At 35.3% G+C, this 23,824-nt stretch overlaps 1 protein-coding gene across 13 annotated transcripts in view; it reads left to right on the forward strand.

The window, feature by feature from the left end:
• The window catches only part of EPHA5 (EPH receptor A5), a 304,352-nt gene that overhangs the window by 143,555 nt on the left and 136,973 nt on the right, over positions 1-23,824 (forward strand). For 6 of the 13 annotated variants that reach the window (XM_084889795.1, XM_084889801.1, XM_084889800.1 and 3 more), the window contains exons 4-5: positions 1,833-1,988; positions 5,900-6,235. The exons of 3 other annotated variants lie outside the window; for them this stretch is intronic. In XM_084889795.1, coding sequence (XP_084745921.1) covers positions 1,833-1,988; positions 5,900-6,235 — 492 coding nt within the window. Of the gene's footprint in view, positions 1-1,832; positions 1,989-5,899; positions 6,236-15,182; positions 15,498-23,824 lie in introns of those variants that run through there. 4 more of the 13 variants (XM_084889804.1, XM_084889805.1, XM_084889799.1 and 1 more) reach the window with 3 other exon arrangements.

A 23,824-nucleotide genomic window follows, 5' to 3' on the forward strand; every position in this document is an offset into this window, starting at 1 on the left:
AAGTAAATTTCGAATTTGCAGAATAAGTGGATTGGCCCTTCACGTCTTTGAAAGCAAATAGTATTTAAAGTGGGAATAAAAAGGATAAAAGAAGAAAATTGGATAACTTACCTAAGGATAGTACTGGCTGCTACAGCAATCCTATTATAAGAAAAATAATATTTTAAATCTTCTTCTAATCACTTAACTACAAGAATACCCTTAATACTATCAAAAAGCTCTTATCTTTCCAATACCTTCACATTCTCTCTGAATTTATAAGAGCATTAAAGCTTTACTATTGCTATAATTAGACCTACTCAAAAACGTTCTTTCTCATTTTTTGTCAGGTCCTGATTATTCAGTGGTGGCAGAACACCTTCGCATGGATTACTAAAATCCCAGATCAATTATGGCACATACAACTTGACCCCAATTCATTATGTCTGTCAACATTTTTTATTAAAATGCACTTTTGCCTTTGAGCTTAGCAAATAGTCATTATTCATGAATAAAAGATTTTAAATGTATGTATAAGTAGTATACAGTTAATTTTACAATCGGAAAAATATAGATGGTTATTAGCTTAAGTAAACTAAGCCATAAAAAATAACTAAACCAGGAGCTTGGTATCTGTTGGTCTTCAAATGGCTTACACTGCGCAGCTGGAATATTGAAGTTTGACTTTATTAGCCATTAAGAAAGGAGAAAAACACAAACGTTTAGGGAATGAACTGAATGAAAAGATTTACTTCATTAGCACATATTTTCCTGACCACCAACTTAGAAATGTCAACAAAAGTATCAGGGAACATTATCTTTATGTGATTCTAAATAGTTCAGTTACAATCTTTTTTTAAAATATTTTATGGATTTTTTTTTTTTTTGTTACAGAGAGAAAGAGAGGGGAATAGAGAGCTAGAAACATTGATGAGAGAGAATCATTGATCAGCTGCCTCTTGCACACCCTCTACTGGGGATGTGCCCGCAACCAAGGTACATGCCCTTGACGGGAATCAAACCCAGGACCTTTTCAGTCTGCAGGCTGACACTCTATCCACTGAGCCAAACCGGTTTCGGCTCAGTTACAATCTTTATGCCTTGCCAGTCATTCATTTGTGTATTATATAACAATTTATGAACACCCACTGTGGTCAAACACTGTGATAAGTATTATGAATGAGACACATTTTCTACCCTTTATAGATCATTATACTTTGTATAAGCATGACCAATATTAAAATAGCTACATGCTGAACTGAAAAAGAAAATTCTAAAATGGAGTAAAAGGTAAAACAAATGCCTAAAATCTACCTCCCCCAGAAAGCAACGTAATGTGAATAATGCACCAACTCTTTCATGCATCCTCCCCAATCTAACAGAATTTTAAAGCAACTACTGATTAATCAATTAATTTAATTAAAAAAATTTTTTTTGATCATCTACTGTGTACCATGCTATTTTATGAGCATAGTGGCAAATTTGCATTTCTTCATGATATGATATATTAATAGAGGAAATGAAAATTATATTCAAAGCAATGCTTCAGCTTTAAATGCAAATAAGTATTTACTGCCCATTATAATTTCTTATAAACTCCTGTAGCATAAAAAAAATCATTAAATATATAAAACATTTCAAACATGTTTAATTTAAAGACTTAAAGTGCATATTTGACTATCTGAATGAATAGCCTGGTATTTATTATTCAGAAGCTTATTAAAAAATTAAAATTACTGCGAAGATTGTGCTATATGTAATCTGTGTATAGTAGTCAAAATAATGACCTTATTCACAAAACCAACCCTGCATCTGTTCCAGGGAAAAGCTTAGTCTCTTATTTCTCTTGACAGTGTGCAGACCTGGGTTCTTCAAAGCCTCACCTCACAGCCAGAGCTGCAGCAAATGTCCACCTCACAGTTACACCCAGGAGGAAGCTTCAACCTCTTGTGTCTGTGAAAAGGATTATTTCAGGAGGGAGTCTGATCCACCCACAATGGCATGCACAAGTAAGGAAACCCACGGATATATGGTGATGCTAACTGTCACCAATTTGAAGGAAGAGCACGGTGGAGCCTGTTGCATTCTATTACCACGTCCCTACCACAGAAATAGTGTTGAGTCTTCCAGTAGAGTTTTCACCACATTGCAATCTTCTTGAGTAAGCATTGACAAATGTGAGGCTCATGTTTCACTCACTGGGAGAAGCATCCATTTTCCCAAATTTCAATGTCAACATCTAAGCCGCAGAAGACGTAGAATTTTTCCTTTTTTTTTATGAGTTCCTGTAGTGGTAGCCAAACATGACTCGGATCAATCCATTTCCCCGTTCATGGTAAATTTTCTTCTTCTTCCAAGCCAGCTTTCTAACCACATATATATGCAATCCATGCCACTTTCACTTTTGGCTCTAACCAGAACCACTAAGCGGCCAAGGCCAATAGGTCATTTACAATAGAAGACAGGGACTCTTACAAGGACATGGATAACTAACTGCGTGTTGGAAAATCAGTTTTAAGTGCCAAAAGAAAACAAATTGTCTAGCTAGGATTTTCAAGCAGTTGCAGTGTTTCTTAGGAGGGAGTGTCCTTAACTACTATTAATTATATGATCAGATAACCATATGATTAGAATGATAAATATTAAACACCTAATTTCAACATTTGCAGTGGATGGATTCACATCCATCAAAGTTTCTGGAGATTTTGTTTTTTTAGTGTTCCATATATATTTCTGGGAAGAAAACAAATGTATGAATTTGTTTGCTTCATGACAGTACTTTCATAGTTTTCCACAATCATGTTCTTTATAGCAAATTTTTAAAAAAATGAAAGAAAAGTGGATCCCTTCTCTTAATAATGGTTAATTTTCATGGCCTGCATTGTTTTAACTATTTTAGATTCCATTACATTGTAACTGCTCTCAAAGATGATGACAGACTTATGAAACTTAGTTTCCATTGTATTAAATAAAAAGAGGCATGTAATACCTTTTATTAAATAATCACAAAATGAAATTTTATCTGTATTTCAGTGTCAGTGAAACATATGTTCATAGTTCCTCCAATTATTGATATTAGTTAGCTTTGCATCACTAAAGATCATTCTTTTATCACCAGACTGATAATTTTATGGGTTAAGCGATTACTAATTATAAATTATTACCCATCACATGAGTCAATGGCATTATTATATACACTTTAAGGAGAATAAATTTTAATAGAAGAAATATAAACTATGTTTGAATGTGGTGCATTCTGGTTGCAGTGGAGTTTATTTTGATTATTCAGAGCAAAAGAAAGCCAAATAGAAGGAGAACTGTTGTGTAGACAATGGAATGGTAAATTAGAAAGAGAAAACCATCTCTTGAGATACTTTTAAAAATCAGTAATTTTCTAGATATATTTTTTCTTTAAGTGGTCCAGCCATGATCTTTCTTCTTCTTAGCATAAATGTGAGCCTCCATTCTGTAAACATGTTAGATCTGGGGGTGGAGAGACCCTGTGCTCTGGTGACGAGGGCTTCTTAGCACTTAGGACCTGAGGCTTCATATTTTCTCTGTCTGCAGGTGTGCGAATTTCTAGCACTGTCTCAGAACAGAACCAATCTGTATGCATTTCTCAAAAAATCCGTTGGGACTTGTGTAGTCAGTCTTATTAATATATAATCTGTGAGTGTGTGTGTTCTCTTTTAAGTTGCATTCATATCACCACAAAGACAACATATGATTCCTTTGATGGTTTGATTGATGTTAAGATGAGAATCTAGAATTTTGCTTTCCCTTTGGCTCTTTGGACTTAAATTTATGGTTCGATTCCCTTTAATTATATATATAATCTGGAAAACAAAATGTAATAAACAAAATGTACAGGGAAAGAAAATTGAACTAAAATAAAGATTCTAATGGATCTCCTTAAATCAAGGGTACTTCTCACAGTTCTACCTTGGCTCAGACATCACATATATAAATGGCCAGTCACATTTCATTACAATATTTTTTAGGTGCAAGTCTGTCTGAGTTTCTACTTTTTACTTCTACTTTAGGACTTCACTTAAATTTGAGTCTTATTTTAATTTTAAATTTCAGTTTCATATGAGCCTCCATTCAAATATTGAGGGGCTGTTAGTAGCAAAGTCAGAAGAAAAGGAAGAATTCAGATTTAGAGAAAAGTGTTACATGCGCCTGCATTCCAGTTGGCAGGAAAAACATCCCAGAAGCCTGGTATTATTCTCAACACATTTATTTCAGGTATTATTTTTACCACTTTCTTAGAAGGAAACATAACATTTGATCTCAAATTACATTGTCTCCATAATTTTCCATCATTGAATATTAAGTAAGTTATAGTAAAAAATAATACTTGTAGTTTCATCTTAAGTACTTGCTTCAATTTAAAGGTGACTTCTATACACAAGTGTGTAAAGCTGTATGTATGGAAACATTCACAGGGCTCAACTATAAATGTTGCCAGGGTGGGGATTGTTTTGTCAAAAAGGGCAACTCATCGATTATAGAGTCCTTTAATTTCAACAATATTTTATAAATATTAGGTAACTTTCCTACTACTTTTAAATTTAGGTCTCAACAGTGATGACTATGAATTTTAGGTAGAAACTAATACAAATCTCTATGTTTAGAACAGACAATGCATATTAATATAACTATGTCATATTATATTTCCCTAATTTTTGCTTATGAACCATTCAACTACCACCATAGTCCATTTTCTTTCCTGTCAGGAAATCTTTACTAATCAAGTCTGAAAAAAATATAAATTTATTTTCTCTTTGAGGACATATAATAGTAACAGCCGACTGAAGTTTTAATCCTAACTATTTAAAAATCAACTAACATTAGACATTATGCAATCAATTTTTAAAGGACTTTTTTATTTAGACCGTTTTTTAGCTTATAGCAAAATTCAGAAAGATTCAAAGATCTACCATATAGTTCCTGTCCACACACATGCATAGCCGCCCCTGTTATCAACTCTCCCCACCAGAGGGGTATACATTTGCTTTAACTACGTGTAATCAATTTTAGTTTTCTTTAGTATGTTAATTAGTTTTAGAAATATGTAAAGTAATAGACAAATAGATGCTATCTATTATTTATTGATAAATTTGTTATGCTAATGCCTCAAGATCTAAATATTTTTATTCCCATTATAGGTTTGTGAATTATTTTTAAAATAAAATTTAGTTTTCCAATTAAGTAAAATGCATAATTTTTAGAAAGCCATCATCTTGAAAGCAATATCAATATTAAAAAAAACAAAACACCTTTATTATAATATTATAATATTGACCAACTACTTAAATTCTAGTGTTTTCTTGACATTGAAGGAAGGTTTCAAATTCTGTTGTTGAATTATGAGTAGATAGCCGGTCTAGTTTTAGGTAAGTTAAGGCTATTATTCACTTGTTACAGAATTTTTTATTAAAGAGGCACATTGAAAAAATCCAGTCTGTACCTGTGCTTATTCTTGGTAAGCCCTCCTGTTTGCTTTCTAGATTTTAGGGGCAATTTTAGTGACGAAGTAATTAGTTCAATCCTAAAGAGGTATTTGATAAAAGACTTGTCATTTTTAAATACATAATATTTTCATTTAACTCTGTTCTTGCATTTATAGTTGTATATCATAATTATTTACATACACACTAGACAAAATATCTGCTTTAGTTGAAGTAGTGTTACAACAATTCCAAGGTAAATTATTTCTAGAGGTATACAATCCAGTATTGTCCCTACAAAACTATAACAAGACTTTCCAAAGATTAGTTTAAATGATGACTCTTTGATTCTCCCTATATTTTTAAAATATAAGTGCAAATCTATTTTTTCTCCTTCAGACCAGGGTTATGTGTAGTAAAGATGACTATCTTAAAATATGTTTTTCTCACTTTACTTTGCAAACCAGGACCCCCCTCAGCTCCTCGGAATGCCATCTCAAATGTTAATGAAACTAGTGTCTTTCTGGAATGGATTCCTCCTGCTGACACTGGTGGAAGGAAAGATGTGTCATATTATATTGCATGCAAGAAGTGCAACTCCCATGCAGGTGTGTGTGACGAGTGTGGAGGTCAAGTCAGGTACCTCCCCCAGCAAATCGGCCTGAAAAACACCTCTGTCATGATGGCGGATCTGCTTGCTCACACAAACTATACCTTTGAGATTGAGGCAGTGAATGGAGTGTCCGACTTGAGCCCAGGAGCCCGGCAGTATGTGTCTGTAAATGTAACCACAAATCAAGCAGGTAAGTGTGATGTCCAACCAAATAATGTACCTTAGGCCAAGCTCTGTCCATGATCTCCACAGCTGAGGGTTCAGTTGCCTGAGATCTGTGAGAACTTCTCATGTGTCAGAGGTTTAGGACTTGAAGTAGAATACATCTCAAGACGCTTCTTCTAGTTTTAAGCAAATAAAGGCTAAGGCTTTCTTAGCAGACACTTTCAAGGACAGAGAAAAAAAAAGTTTTAATTAAATTTTTCATTAAAAATACATTTCTGGCTCAAATCCACTTATAGCAGAATTTTTTGTCTCAATTTCATGCAGTGCTAGTTTAACTTACATTTTGTTTTGTTATGTTTATTTCAAGTGTTTTAATTTATTATTTTAACATATAATCAGACCAGATTTATTTGCTTATTTGTTCATTTATTTGTTTGGCACCACAGCTGAAATTCCTTTCCAGATTGAAAAAGTATTTTCTTATTATTTCTATTATTATAACAAGTATATGAAATGATTTTTTTAAATAAATCCACTTATCAAAATTAGAATAACTATGAACTATGTACAACCACATGAAAACACATCTATCTTCTTTATGAAGGTTTTAGAATCATTAAGTAGTAATTATTAGTAATGAATACGGTTTTGCTTGAGATTCTAATTTCCCTATATTTTCATCTCAAATATTCACTTTTAAACAAATAAACACAAAAAGGCTTCTTTCTGATCAAATAAGAACCAAAGATAATTTATAGCTGAATTAATAATTCAAATGATCTGGCAATAATCATTCAAAGCCTATAAGTAATTTATAACCTGCTTTTGCCAAAAATAGATACATGGGGATGGGGTGGCATTAAAACCAACATATTGTATGTAACTTTCCTCTAGACCTGGCCATATCTCTTAATATAAGGGCATAAGCTTGTCACTTCATTGTATCTCAGGTGGACTTCTGTCTTTGTGGACTTCTTGCCAAGAGTACTCAGTGAAATAGAATGTGTTTGAATGTATTTGGGACTTATTCTTGTACTTGTAATACTAGTACAAGATTGCAATTTGTGGAATGATTAAATTGATAGAGAATACTGATGGTAATCAAGTCTTGGCCAAAATCATTTGAAATGCTCAATATATCAAGTCAATAAGTAGCTTTAATTAAGATAAGAAAATGTATGCATTTGAGTTCATAGTTACTTCTATTTGGTAAAACTGAGGAAAACATTCACGAGTATCCAGATGGTCTGAAGGTATTTAAGCAATTCACTAAGAATCTATACCAAGTGACCAGATTATTAGGATCACTGAACACATAATCTGGCCACTCAGCATTCAGTATATAAATATGTAGAGGGGACAATTTGCATATTAGCCTTTTATTATATGGAATATACACTGAGTGGCCAGATTATTATGCATTCAGAGATCATAATAATCTGCTCACTCAGTGTATAAGAACATTGTAGATGTTTTATCCATGTTGAATACATTTCAAGAATATTTTTTGTTCTGTGAGAGAAAACTTTGCACACATATATGCTACATTTCTCAGTGAATTTATGTTATTCTCTATTTACTCTTTAAGGTAGACCTAAAAAAAATGCTAAAGAGATGGACAGGAATAGCAAAAATCAAGTTTTTCTTCAGCATTGACTTAGCTGTCAGAGCAATACTAATAAATGTCGATTTTTCATCACAGTAACTAAATGACACATGTGTTCAGTAAACCGTCTTCCCACATCAGAAAAATACTGGCTTTAAACGTGTGATTTCAGGATTTCTGTGCAACATCTTTCAATTTAGCTCTACTGTGAATCTTTCATTAACATATTGAAAGCATATTGAGCAATCATCAGGAGCATATTTCTTTGGGAGAACATCCTCTAGCTTGTATAATCTTGACTTCTTTGAAAGATAGAAAGATATTTCTCTGATAAACTAGGTGTAGAAAATGATTGTTAATTTTTAAATAATGCGCTTAATAAATATTGCTCTAATTATATGTGCTCTTTTTTGTACTTGCTGTTCAAACTGTAAAGTGTGTTTTTTGAACTATAAATACAATGAAAGGATAATTTTCATCCAGCTATTCAAAGCATAGTTATATAAAACAAACATTTGTATTCAAAGAAAAATTATGTTGACTTTTACTTTTTCCAAGTTCTCACGGTATATATACTGTAATATTTTGCAAATCTACCATAACAAAAAGCAAAGTAGGATGATATTTCTCCATATCTGACTTTCTAGACCAACCAAGCATCAATTTCCACAAAAATGATTGACTTCAAGTAGCTCCTACAATAAAAGGTCTTAGAATCAGTTACCTTTGCTAAACATTTATCAGGTACCAATATTATACAAAGTGGGCTGTGGCAATTAGTTTTAAAGCCTGAATATTTTATTTTTTAAACTTTATTGTTTATACTTTAAAGATGTCCCATTTCCTGCAGTTCCTCCCTTTTTCTACCTCAGCCTATCCCTCACTCCGCGCCCCCTCCCCCACCCCGACTATGGCCATCATCACGCTGTTGTCTGTATCTATGGGTTATGCATATATGTTCTTTGGCTAATCTCCTCACTTTCTTTCATACCCATATAGTAGGGTTCTTAAAATCTTTATTGTTGAGAAAATTACAAGTATTCCCCCATCCCCCTCCATCCAGATTCCATCCCACCTCAGGCCTTCACCACCCTATTGCCTGTGTCCATAGGTAATGCCTATATGCATATAAGTTATTTAGTTAATCTCTTACCCCTCTTCCTCCCTTCCTCTGAGATTCATCAGTCTGTTCCATGTTTCCATATCTCTGGTTCTATTTTAGTCCTTAGTTTATTTTGTTCATTAAATTCCTTGTTCATTTATTTTGATTTTTAGATTTGATTATTAATAGATATGTATTTATTGCCATTTTACTGTTCATATTTTTATCTCTTCCTCCTCCTCCTCCTTTTTTTTTTTTTTCCTTCTTCTTCTTCCTTTAGCATACCCTTCAACATTTCATGTAATACCGGCTTGTGGTGATGAGCTCATTTAGTTTTTCTTGGCTGTGAAGCTCTTTATCTGACCTTAAATTCTAAGTGATAGCTTTGCTGGGTAGAGTAATCTTTGTTGTAGGCCCTTGTTATTTATCATTTTGAATATTTCTTGCCACTCCCTCTGGCCTGCAAAGTTTCTGTTGAGAAATCAGCTGACAGTCATATGGTGTTCCCTTGTAGGTAACTGCTTTTCTCTTGCTACTTTTAGGATTCTCTCTTCATCTTTAACATTTGGCATTTTAATTATGATGTGTCTTGGTATGGATTATTTGGGTTCCTCTCATTTGGGACTCTGTATTTCTGGTAACTAAATGTCATTTAGATTGGGGAACTTTTCTGTCATTATTTCTTCAAGTAGGTTTTCAATATCTTGCTATCTCTCTTCTCCTCTGGTACACAAATAATGCAAATGTTGGTACCCTTGAAGTTGTCCCAGAGGTTCCTTACACTATGGTCATATTCTTGGAATATTTTTCTTTTTGTTCTTCTGATTGGATGTTCTTTGCTTCCTCCTATTCCAAATTGTTGATTTGATTCTCAGCATCTTCTATTATACTTTTGAATCCCTGTAAGTTATTTTTTATTTCAGTGCATGCTTAATTTTTGACTGGGCCTTTTTCATGTGTTTGATTCCTCACTAAGTCTCTTGAAGCTCTCATTAAGAACCTTGAGCATCCGTAAAAACATTGTTTTGAACTAGATATAAGCAAGTTATATCTAGTAACTTGCTTGCTTCCATTTCATTTACTTGTTTTTCTGGAGATTTCTTCAGTTCTTTCATTTGTGACATGTTTATTTGTCTCTTTATTTTGGCTACCTCCTTGTGTTTGTTCTTATATTGATATATTAAGTAGAGTTGCTATGTCTCCCAGAATTTGTAGAGTACCAGCTCTAGCTACAGCAGGAGAGCTTCTATGCAGGAGACACCACTTGGAGCAGGACTGGCTTTAGTGGGGTTTATTGCTCACTGAGTCTTCCCTTTGAGTGTGTCACTAATGGAGGTATAGAGTTGGAATCTGGTATAGTCTACCAAGCTGTCTACCAAGTAAACTGGCTCTGTGGCCTCCCAAGAATTACAAAGTCAGTCATTTCTTGGGGCTACCCAGCAGGAGCTACATAGATATCTGCAGATGGCTACTACTTATATTGGATTTAGAAGTGCCCAGGAGAGGCCAATCTATGAAGCAAAGCAGTCTGCTGCTAGTGCCAGGTCTTAGATCCCTTACTGATATATATATGGGGGCATTGCAAACAGCTTGGGTGGATTGCAAATTGTGTGGAGTCTCAGGGAATCACCAGGGCTGAGCAACCATTGTGAGCCAGGTTGATAGAGCCTCAGATATGTTCTCTGCCATTCAGCCATGAGGCCAGGGAGATCTCAGCATAAGAACAATGAATCCTGTGAGCACCCCTATCTGAGAGAAAGCCACCCCTGAATTCTTGCTCTGAATTCAGATAATCCATATATCCCTGGATTCCCCCAAGCCACTGCTTCAGTGTTGGAGCTCAGAGGGAGTGAATACGAGTCCATGCACAGGCCCTTTAAGAGGAACTGCTCTTTGCTTCTTAAGTGAGGCCTCAGTAGTCCAGATATCCCTCCTGATTAAAAAAAAAACACATGTGGGTGGTTGTCAGACCAGCCCTTTCTGAGCCTCCGTCATTCACAGTAATCTCAATGTGCTTTTTCCTTTACTTCTCTAGTGTAGGACTTCACTCAGCCAGATTTCAGGCACTTCTGAATGATGGTTATTCTGTATTTTGGTTGTAATTTTGATGTGATTGTGGGAGGCAGTTGTTACTGCATTTCTTCGTGCAACTATCTTTGTTCTCTCTAGCCTGAATATTTTAAAACATTAAATTGAAGAAAGTTATCTGTGTCATGTGTTTATCCTATCTAATAAAGAGGGAATATGCTAATTGACCATCACAACCAAGAAGGAGGGAATATGCTAACTGACTGCCACACCCTCAAAGATGGCAGCACCCAGTCTTCTTAGCCCTACTGGAGTGGCAGGCATGCGGCATAGCCTGGCCACCCCCATTGGTCTGGCTGCTCTGTATGCTGCCTCTGGAATCCCCCAGTCTCCTCAGCACCCTAGCTGCCCAGGGCCGGCCCAAGGTACAGGAAAGCCTCGGATGGAGGCTGCCCAGCCACCCAATCGCTGCCTGAGGCTCAGGTAACCAGGGTTGGCTGAGGCTTGCATGCTGGCAGTGGCAGCAGCAGAGATGTGATGGGACATCCTCTTCCCTTGATTGCTGGGTTGCCTCCTGGCCCTGTGGGCTTCTAGGCTGTGAGAGGGGGCAGGCCAGGCTGAGGGACGCCCCGTCTAGTGCATGAATTTTCATGCACCGGTTTGTTTCTTTCTTGGTTTGTTTCACATTTGTAATTTGTTCTGGCATTTTCTTATTAATTTTTGTGTGTGACATCAATGCATGTATGAACTGCTCAGATTCAAAATTATATTCAGAAACATAAAACAAGAAAAAACAGTTACATTTTACTTTTAAATATTTCATTGCTTATTTTATTTTTTACTATTTATTTTTTGTTAGAGTTTACATTTAGTATTATTCTGTGTTGGTTTCAGATGTACTATAAAGTGGTTTGAGAACCATGCATTTTACACTGGTCCCCCCATTGCTTCAAATATTCACTGTACCTCATCCAGAGTTACAATATTATTGACTCTATTCCATATGCTATAATCTACATCTCTGTGACTATTCTGTTACTACCAATTTGTACTTCTCAATTGCTTCACCTTTTCAGCTAGTCCTCAGCCCTTCCTTCCCTCTGACAACTGTCAGTCTATTCTTTGTATCTATGAGTCGGTTCTATTTTGTGTATTTATTTTGCCACCCCAATAAGTTTAATAAAATAATCTTGAAAAATAAATCTAATTTAACATTCCTATTCAGTATGTCATTTAATGCCTTCTTCTACAAAAGAAAAGGTGTCTCCAGTATCTGAACTTTATTTATCTAAGGCAGTGTTCGGCAAACTGTGGCTCTGTTGACTGAGTTTGCTGACCACTGATCAAAGGTGACCTTTCAGTCCAGATTTTGATCAACTAATAGAAGAAGCATATAGCACCTGTGCCAACTACCTAGAGAAGCACATTGAATCTAGAATCTCTAATCATGTGTTTATATGAGCTTGAAGTAAATTGTTTCTCACTTCTATGTAAGGAACACATAAAATACATGTTTGCACTTATTTCCAATGCTTCTGCAAGTTTAAGTTATAGAATTTTGGAAGTCTCATATTAGAGAAGCTTCTTGTCTGCAGTAGTGATCAGATAATTGGCAGTTGAGATCTTGAGTTCAGATGGAGCAATAGGTTTTTGCAGGAAGAAAATTGCTTCCTTCTATCAGTTAATGGTCTTTGATAAAGTGTGTATTTGGTATTGGGACCACTTCTTCATTCAGTTTTGGAATAGCTGAATTCAATAGCAAGACATGTTTTAGAATTTGAGAATATTTTTAGTCATCCGAATTCTCAAACATACTTATATTCCAGTGTTCAGGATTTCACTTCTTTCTAATCAATGACCTCATTTTCTTAGAAGGCAATGCAGTAAATTATATCTTTGTAATTCAGGAATTCTGTGGACTAAAACTTGGATTTTGATGTCTGGCTCTGTCAGTCTTCCCACTGTAAGATCATGTGAGATATTTATGGAATGGATACTCTGATCATTTTAATGTGACTTGAGCTGAAAATTCAATCTTTGAGCGGTTTATTTATTTAATTTGGTAGTGCAGTTTGACACAGCTAATGCTTCCCATATTTCTTGTATTTTCCGTGTGTTTATAGTTTAAAACAGGTGGAGTTTGGTAACCAAAATATTATCTTCAAGAGTCATTTTATTTGAGGTGGCCACAGGTGATGAGTCAAATGCCACACTCTGCCAAGCGTTGTTAGATTATATTAAATAGAACCTTGCTGCAATGAAAGATAGTTAATCAAACCACTGGTCCCATTCTTTTAAAAGTCTGTTGCCTGTAACACTTCTTTATAAGAACATTTTGTTTGTTTTTAATGTTTGTTATCTTAGTTGCAAATAAATTCTACTATGGCTACTTTAGATGGAAAAGGCCTTCAATAGCGTACATTCAGTGGCTCATACAACCATTGAGAAGAATAGATTTACAGATTAGAGGCTAAATTTCCAGGAGAAATGCTCAATAATCAACAACAGATCTGCTCCCATGAAGCAAAACATTGCCACAACAGTTGCCAAAGGATAAGTGGCTTTATTGTAATTGCTACGGCCACAGGCAGCAATTTCACACGTGGAAGTCCTGGACGATCTTCATGTGTTGCTGCCATTTTCACCAGAAGAAAGCAAGAACTGAGACCTTCCCAAGAGCCTGATTCCTTAAGTTGCCTGTTTGAAACCATATCTTGCCTGGGCAAGTCAGTGTGGTGAATCCAAAGCCAAATGCCTTTGTCCTGTCAGAAAGGGAACCTGGAGTTTTATGAGTTCTGATTTCGGTGTTGGCAATAAAAAGTTCACCATGTGTGTTTTATAAATATATAAAATGACATTGAATTGAATATATATGCCAATAACTATTTTTTTAGCTTTGAATGAACATTTCTACATATCATTTTTAAATGTTATCTCTTTTTGAAAAAGTCTTGTTTTTAAAATAATTGAGATGTTTCCATCTTATCTCCTTCCCCATCCCTTCTTTCATTTCTCCTTCCTTCTCCCATTAATTTTTTTCTTTGTTTTCTACTCTATTTTTTTTTTTTTTTTACATTTAAAACTGAAGGTTGAATTAATAATATGCTTCAATCCATGGAACATTACAACCATCTTTGAATCATGGAAGTCCCTTATCTAGTTTTTATATATTTTTTATGTGCCATCTCTATCCCAAATCCATTTGCCATTTCCCTACACTAAAGAGCAACCATTTTAATTGCTTAATTTTATTTACAACTATCTTATAAAATATTTATTTAATATATATATTCTTTAAATTTAATGGTTACATTAAATATTTTCTGCCTACTAATTTTTTTCACCATAATCAAAATATTTTATAGATTCACACATGTGGCTTTTGGCCATCTCATTTGATGCTTAAAATTCTGTTTAAATGATTTCTTAAAGCACTGAGTTACATATTATCATTCAGGTTCTTCTAATTTTAATAAAATATTTGGAGCAATAACATAAAGAAGCAAGATAATAAAGTGAGAGCAGAAAGGAGGAAAACACTTTGCATATAGTAAAATAGACAATTTTGATTTCATCAAAATATACATGGAAAAATACAAATTTTTCCAACTACATCATTGTTGTGTGGTTAGTTAGATACAAATCCAGTTAAATACTGAAGTTTCTAAGGAAAATACCTAGAGACAAATATTTTACTTAATCACATATCACAAACATCTCTACCTTGGCCTCACACTAATGCTGTCACCAGATTAGTGTGCTGACTGTATGGCTGCCGACAGAAGCTTTTAATTTTGCCAACAGAAGCTGCCAGTTTACTCGGAAACTTGGCTTAAGTGAGGCGCAAGTACTGTGCTTGTTTCCATGCCTATTTGTGGTTTGAAAACGTAGATCAAAGGTGAAAGTCTAATCTGATGGATTTGTCCATAATTCATGACTGGTTTATTTGATCAGCAGCAGCAAATGCGATGGAATATTTTTAGAAGCCATCGGAATTCATGCTTGGTTCACTATCTTGAGACTCTTGCCAGAAACTTAGTGGCTTCTAAAAAGGCACTTTAGAATCTTCTCCGCTTCTTCTCTTTCTACCTATTCTGGTAACAATGACACAGTGAGGGCTAGCGTATTTCAGCACATACTGTGTGCACATTGCTATGCAAGAAGTTTATTTACATTTTCTTATTTGGTCCTGGCATCATCCTCATGACATAATATTATTATTATTCCCATTTTTAGGATGAAGAAACTGAAGTTAAAAGATGTGAAGTGATTTGCCCAAGGTCACAAATCTAGTAAGTGAGGGAATAGGAATCTAAACCAGGGAATTCTTACCTTGGAGCCATTATGTTCTGAATCACTAGTAAATACTGCACATGCTATGTCCTCTGCCTGAGAGTTACCTGTTATACAGTTGTCCTAGATTGCTCAGTCTTCAGATCCCTCTCAATCACTGCTTCCTTCAGAAAGCTTTCTCTACTCTCCAGTTTGGGCATGCCTCTCTAATACAACCTGCACTATAACTATGTGCTTTCTTGTCTGTTTTTCTGGAATTTTCCCCCGAGGGTCATAACAGGGCCTAACATCTGTGTTTGTTAAAAAAAACACACAAAAAAAAACACAAAACATATATATATATGAATGAGTTGGATTTCTTTTTCTGTTAATCAAATCAGTGTTATAACTCCACTACGAACAGTAATGATGATGTATATTTAATGTGTTTTATATTCTTTTTTGAATTCTTCAAATAATTCTGTGACAAATTATTATTTGTTTATGTTGGGTAATTCTTTCTTTTCTAATTTAATGAAGAAGACACAGAGCCCTAATTGTAACTCACAGTTTTTTTGTTGTTTTTTTTTGTTTTGTTTTGTTTTTTCAGAACTCTGAAGTATGACATTGTCATTTAAGGCCTGATCTTAGGTGGCATGCCTACTTTATTAATCTTTCTTTCTTAGACATTCTATTCTTTTCAAAAGGATTCACTAAGAATGACTGAACCCATTCTAGAAAAATTTTGTATAATTACCACTGTGCTATTTAAGGGCGATGCATGGTATTTTCTATCTTCAGTGTGCTCAATAATTACCCTCTCATGGACTGCACACCCTGAATTTATGATTCAATGCATCCAAAAATATTTTAACGTACACACATTAAATGATTCTCCTGTAGCGTGTGTTTGGCCTACATTTCCATAAAAAGGACACTTGTGGAGGTTCAAATATTTGTTTCCCATCCTCCTCTCTAGGGAAATGGTGACAACCCTTAATCAGGTTCACTCGGCATTGCTTTTCCCAAAAGCTCTTTATGAAATGCCTGCTGACAGTCTGTTTTTACCCCAGTGGCGATGTTGTTAACACTCTCTCCTTTCTCTCTAATCTGAGTATTCTTCCCGCTGCTCATCCAGAAGCTAGTTTTAAACTCTGTTCTTTCTGTGTCAGTTCTGCTTGCAAATGTATTCCCTGTTCAATAGATTCCTTTCCCCTGGACGCATCAAACATTCTTGTGGCCCAGCTCAGAATCAGAGCAGCTCAGTATTTGCACTGTTCCACCATTTGTCTCATTGGCATGTATGCTGTGAATTTATTTGCGTAAAGATGCATATTGTAAATTGATATGCATGGAATATAAATTTGTTTGAAGCCTCACTCTGAAGTGCTGTTGCCCTTTATTAGTAATCCTTGGGAACAAAGTTCTGAAAGCATCCCCAAATGGCCTGGCATCATGCAAATCTTAAGTGTGCTCTTTAGATGTAGTATAATGGTGAAACCACAATAAAAAATCACATTTAAATCAGCCATATGCATGAGTCCTCTATTGGGTTCTGAAGCAAATTTACTTAGAATTCTGAAAGTTTTTCCCTCACAGTGTATTGAAATGATTTGTTCATGTGACTCTCCTTGAATTGATTGCCATGCCTTAAAACACCAAGTGTTTATTCAGCACCTCTTGCATTCATTATACTCTACTGAACTTTCTGAAAGATGTAGAGTAGTTGAAGTCATGCTCTATCCTTAGAGGATTTTATTTTTCAGCTGAAGAATTAAAGAATTGAAGTCTAAAGCTTAATAAAATAAAACATTGAGAAAGATAGTAATGACAATTTGGTTATTATATTCAGCAACAATATCATCAAATTCATTATCTTTGAATGAATTGTTGACTTCACTTTATTTTTAAACCTCTGTCTTGCCTCCTTTACCACACGTACATGTCTGAAAATGCACTTGTTCAAACCCCTACGTAGTCATGATAACAGTTGCATTTATTGGGAAGAGATGATAAACCATTTTGAAACTGCCCTTATATGTATTTAAATGACTGTGCCTTGTTTGGTGAATATCAATACTATATAATCAATATCTACTAATAATGACCTATTGTTGAATTATATAATAACACAAAATACATAAAAATAAATAAATATCTTAATATTATTTATTGGGAATATTTTTTTACTAAGTTTCATATCTAATTTATTAATAATTAACAGTCCACTTGATACATTATTGGAATACAGCCAGAGAAGATGACCTATTTTGTAGCTTGGCACAGACACCAGTATCTTATAAAAACAAATATCTAGCTTGAGAAACTTTTCTGAAGATGTGAAACGTTTTCTGTTAAACAAAATGTATTTTGCTGGCTTTTTTTTATCTTACTTTTTTATAAATTTTTCTCCATTAGTAAGAAAATACATGCTAGTTTATTGAATCTTTAAGCCTAGAAGGCCTGAGGATATGTGCTTTATTGCAAACTGATGCTTAAATTACAATGCAAACAGTGATTTCCTTTAGACTTGTGGTATGAGCCAAATATAAATTCAACATCATTCCATCAGTGCAGTTTTTTTTATTCTAAAGTGTCTATTTAAAGTATCTGAATTTAGGGGGTCTTTGTTTCTTAAGTAATTTTAATTTTTTTTCTAATTAACCAATAAATGACATTTAAATATCTAATCTTTCAGGTTGTAGTTTCTGTCATCAAGAGTGTACTCATATTAATAAGGCTTCACTGGCTAATACTATTTAACCCTTGATATGCTATAGGATAAAGAGGAAATACTTCTGTTGTAGGAAAAAAACACCTAAGATATTATAGGTAGTGATGTGAGTGGTGGCGGTTATTTTAGTGGTTATTTTTGTTTTGATTCATTGTAGAGAATTAAAATTTATATATGCAGATAAAAGGATTCAAAGATTGAATGAATAATTTTTAACATTTCCCAATAGGATGCTGATATATTCATACTCTCAGAGGAAAGCTAGGCATTTATTTTCTTTTGGGGGTTTATGTATATTTTTCTGGGGGTCAGGACTGGAATACCGGTATTAGTGGTTTATCACTAAAACCATGAAATCACACACTTAGATAATTGGTAGAGGATCTTAATGTCATGTAGTCTGACCTTTTTCTCTACTTGTTAAAGCACTATTAATATATCTAGCCTTCTATTACTTTACCACTTTTAAAGAAAAAATTCCTTATGGTATACATCAGTTTGCTGACTTTAATGGAGAGAAATAATACTCATGAACTTGATTATTACGAGGCAGGAGAGAAAATAAATGTTCTGCTTTTATGTGTTTAGAAAACCTGAAAACTTTCTTCTGTATGAGTTGAGGTTCTTATGATCAAAGTTGTATATTTATAAAATAAAAGTATAATATGCTAATTCGACCAGACAGCTGAACGACCTTCCAGTTGTCATTCTGGACAAAGCTGCTGACCAAGACAAAGGCAATTAGGGGCCATAAGGCAGGCAGGTGAGCATTTAGGGGTGATCAGGGTGGCAGGCGAGCAGTTAGGAGTAATCAGGCAGGCAGGCAGAGTGGTTAGAGGTGATCAGGCAGGCAGTTGAACATTCCCTGAGGGGTCCAGGATTGCAAAAGGGTGCAAGCCAGGCTGAAGGAGACCCCCATGCAGTAATTTTATGCACTGGGCCTCTAGTACTTTTATAAGGACTAACCATGACTGTCTTGAAAAATAACTTATTTGTCAGAAAACCACATTATTGGTGCAACTCGATTCTAAAAAATCTTTTCTCCCTTGATTTTATTTGTTTTTCTCAGAGATGTGATTTTTTAAAACAATTAATCAGAATTCATCTTAAAACTCCATTATATGTTCTTTAAACATGTTTTAAAGATGTGACAAATTATAATGGTGATGATAGCAAATATAGTATCCCTGTGCCAAGTTGTTCTAATTTTATTGATATGTGCTAATTAAATTTTCTAACCAAATATTTTTTGGTGAAATTAGAAATGGAGACAGACTTTGTCTTTTATCCCTGAATCTGGCCCTCTCTTTCCCAAACAGCTATTAAGTAGTACAATTCCACTCCTCACCTATCTAGTATATCCAGCCCTGGAGTTGTAAAAAACTAAAGGTATCTCTGATTTCATTTAATCTAAACATAGTTTTGTGGAGTTTTAAAAAATTCTCTTTTTTTTTTATACAATATTTCTAAACTACAAACAATAGGAAGGACTATTGAGGTACGTAAGTTATATTGCTGTTTTAGACATAGTTAATAGAGACTGAATGTTACAGTTTTCTGACTTTATATCAGCCAAGAAGCTACAAGTAACAAAAATTCAAATATTAATAGAATGTACTTAAATAATATAGGGAATGTATTTTATCATCAAGAGGCACTGGCTGCCAAAGCCGGTTTGGCTCAGTGGTAGAGTGTCGGTCTGCGGACTGAAAGGTCCCTGGTTCGATTCCAGTCAAGGTCATGTACCTTGGTTGCAGGCACATCCCCAGAAGGGGGAGTGCAGGAGCCAGCTGATTGATGTTTCTTTCCCATCGATGTTTCTAACTCTCTCTCCCTCTCCCTTCCTCTCTGTAAAAAATCAATAAAATATATTAAAATTATTATTATTATTATTATTATTTGTTGGAAAAAATGTAAGAAGGGAAGAATAATTGAAATTCTTGAGTGGTATATTTTTACAAATAGATATTTTTCTTAGCAAATTTCAAGTTATATTGTTTTATTAATCAAAATAGCTGCCTCTAGTTGATTTCACACTTAAAAATGTCATTACATAGTCTGACAGCATGAGTCTCAACATGGAGCAGATCCTCTTACTATTACTACTTTTTATTTGGTTAGTCTGACTCAATCTTTATTTCCCAGAGGATCTAACTTCTTTCAGGAAGCTCTCCTGGAACATCAAATCTGAAATAGGTGCCTTACTTCAGTGTTCTCTAACTTTCATCACTCCCATATACTAGTAACTGTGTTATAATTTGCTTTCTTATTTATCTCTTCCACTATACTATGAGTTCTTTGAGAATGGAGATTATGCATGTTTTATTCATCACTGGCTAGGATGGCTCTAACATGTAACAGGTGTTCATAAAATATTTTAAATGTATGAGAAAGTTAATGTAGCTCATTGAAATGTTATTGATTTTCAAAATCAGGAATCTTTTTATTTGTTAATTTTTATTAGATTTATTCAGGTGTCATTGGTTCACAAAATCATGTAGGTTTCAATTGTACAACTCAGTAGAACATCATCACACGCTGCATTGTGAACCCATCACCTCAAGCAAAGTATCTTTCTGTCCCCATCACCCTCCCCAGTCCCTCTTTGCCTACCTCCACCTCCTCCTCACTCCTCCCTCTAGCTATCACCGCTGTTGTGTGTTATGTATATAATAGAGGCCCGGTACATGAATTCGTGCACAGGTGGGGTTTCTCTGGATGGCCTGCAGGGATTGAGCCGAAACCTGCAGTTCAATGCTGCCTGCAGTTCCTGCCTGCTGCTCCTGCTCATCCTGGCCCCACTGTGCCTGCCAATCAGTCCTGATCTATGGGGAGAGGCTTGTGCTGCCGCAGCAGCACTTGCCAGCATGAGTGCTGCCTCTGGTGCCCTCCCAAGGGGAGTGTCCTGCAGGATTGGGCTGAAACTGGGTCTACGACATCCCCTGAGGGGTCTTGGATTGCGAGAGGGTGCAGGCCAGACAGAGGGACCCCACTAGTGCATGATCGGGCCGGGTAGGGACTACGGGAGGGTTCTGGCTCTTCTTGCTCAGTCCCGATTGGCCAGATCCCAGCGTTAAGCTAACCTACTGGTCAAAGCATCTTCCCCCTGGTAGTCAATGCACATTATAGTGAGAAGTTGGGCATCCTTAGCATATTATGCTTGGATTGGTTGTTTTGTTGTTCTGCAGTTTGGTCTATTGCAAATTACCCTTTTATTATATAGGACTAGAGGCCTGGTGCACAAAATTCATGCATAGGGGGGCTCTTAGGCCAGCCTGCATCCTCTCTAGTCTGGGACCCCATGGGGGATGTCCGACTGCCGGTTTAGGCCCCATCCCACAGGCATGGGGCCTAAACTGGGAGTCGGACATCCCTCTCACAGTCAGGACCACTGGCTTCTAACCACTTGCCTGCCTACTGGCTTGATCACTGCCTAACTGCTCCCCTGCTGGCCTGATGAAACCTCAATTGCCCTCCCCTGCCAGCCTCATGGCCCCAAACTGCCCTCCCCTGCTGACCTGATTACCCCTAACTGCCTCTGCCTCAGCCCCCACCACCTTGGTTTTGTCCGGAAGGAAGTCAAACAGTAGGAAGATGTCCAGTCTTTCAGTCTAATTAGCATATTTTATTAGTATAGATTTTTTTGTTCGTTATCCCTTCACCTTCTTTCATCAAGTGCCCCAAATCCCCCTCCCCTCTAACAACTGTCAGTCTGTTCTATATATCCATGACTCTGTTTCAATTTGCTCATCTATTTTGTTCATTGGATTTCACATATAACTGAGATTAAATCGTATTTGCCTTTCTTTGACTGCCTTATTTCACTTAGGATTCCTTTTTAAATGCTGCAATTTTATTCATAAAAAACACATTCCCTCTAAATACTAATGCCAGCTCTTTATGCATCAGTTCCATTTAGTCATAAGTTATACATTTTAAATAATAATAATATTGCTCAATTTCCTCTTGAAATACTGTTTTGTTTCATCATGTGTACATTATTCATTCTTATAATTTAATTATTTCATAAGTTGCTACATCAAAATCATTGTTGGGTAAAACTATCACAGCTTTTGGTTTTTCATTTCTTTGAATGATTGTATAAATTGTTATCTATTAGGTTGGGTTAATTGAATGTCTTAAAATAAAAGTGTTAGCGTGTCCTTTGTGTTGCTTTATCAGTTCCTGAAAGCAAATTTTACATATCTTCCTCTCTTTGTATTTTAATTTCTACACATGCCAGTTATTCTGCATAGAAAAAACAGCCTAGAAATAATATGCCCATGGAAATACTAATGAGTTTTGAAACTTTATTTATAATTAATAAAATTTAGTCCCAACCAATGCACATTTGTAGATTGCCTTCAATATACATTTATAAGAAGGTATTACTTTATTTAGCATACTAGAGGCCCAGTGTACAATATTCAGCCTGGCCTGTGCCCTTTCTCAATCTGGGACCTCTTAGGGGATGTCCACCTGCTGGCTTAGGCCTGAAGAGATTGGGGTTAAGCTGGCAGGCAGACATCCCTCTGCAGCAGTCCAGGGCTCTCACAGTCCTGGACCCCTCACTCCTTACTACCTGCCTGCAGTGGAGGTAGGAAAAGCTCCCACCAAGGCCACTGCACTCACCAGCTGTGAGCTCATCTTTTGGCTGAGCAGTGCTCCCCCTGTGGGATCTCACTGACCACAAGGGGCCAGCTCCTGCATTGAGCATCTGCCCCCTGGTGGTCAGTGTGCATCATAGCGTCCATCTTTCTGCTGATCTTTCTGCTGTTCAGTGGATTTGCATATTAGGGTTTTATTATATAGGATATTTTTATGATACTATGCAACTTTATTTTTTTTAGGAGCAAAGCTTTATGAGGTCTCTAAGTGAAAATAAAGTCATAAATAGATCTTAAATTTAAGAGCCAGCAAATATTTTTTTTCTTGCTAATTTGCTAAATAATCTTTATTATCTACATGTATAAATTTTGACCATAGCTTTTTTATTAGTTCTGAAGATCTCTGTACACATATGCAGCTATTATCTTGCAAAATATTAAATCCCTCAAATAATCCTACCTATGCCAAGAGAAAAATGTTTGTGCAAAAACAAAAAACTAAATGACAAGAAATTTTCCATAATGATTTGTATATTTTTTACATTGTAGACAATGGCTTTTTGAAATCATCGAAGTGGATTTGTATTTAAATGAGGTCAGTAGAAAATGAATTAATGGTGAAGAGCTATTCACCCATTGGAAGACCTAGCACTGCAATAAAAGGTCTTATATCTTTATTCAGTGCACTTCACATTTAACCTGGTTGATTTTTTTTGTGTGTGCGTTCTTTCAATTTAATATTGCAAATACGGATTTAAAGTATTTCCTGCTACTAGAAAAAATCTTTATTAATAGTAGTGATATATTCTATAACTTTTTTAGAATAATTTTCAACTCAGGACTGTGACATATTAAATAACTAAAATATACTTTAGACAAAATAATTTTTGTCATTCCTTCTTTAGATGACACGTTCTATTTAGTTAACCACATATATATCCAACATCAATTATATTCTGTCCTTCTGTCTTTTCAGGCTCACCTGAGTTTCTTTTATGAGAATATATCTTCATTAGCTTTTGCTTTCATTTTGTTCCTTCTCATATTTTATAATATTTTCATGCCCATGTTTCAAAGTATAGAAAACTTCACCCTCTAAATACATCATATTTTTAAATATGCCCCATTTTTAAATTTGTCAATGGGATTTTGTTATACCCATTAAATGTCTCACTTTGTGTCAGACGTTGCAAAGTTTATATATCTTTTTTGAAACTCATGTCTTATACATTTATAGGCTAGATAGTTTAATCTCCTTTCCTTTC

Source organism: Pipistrellus hanaki (assembly GCF_964339955.1).
Source record: "Pipistrellus hanaki genome assembly, chromosome: 1".
In the NCBI taxonomy this organism is placed as follows: Eukaryota; Metazoa; Chordata; class Mammalia; order Chiroptera; family Vespertilionidae; genus Pipistrellus; species Pipistrellus hanaki.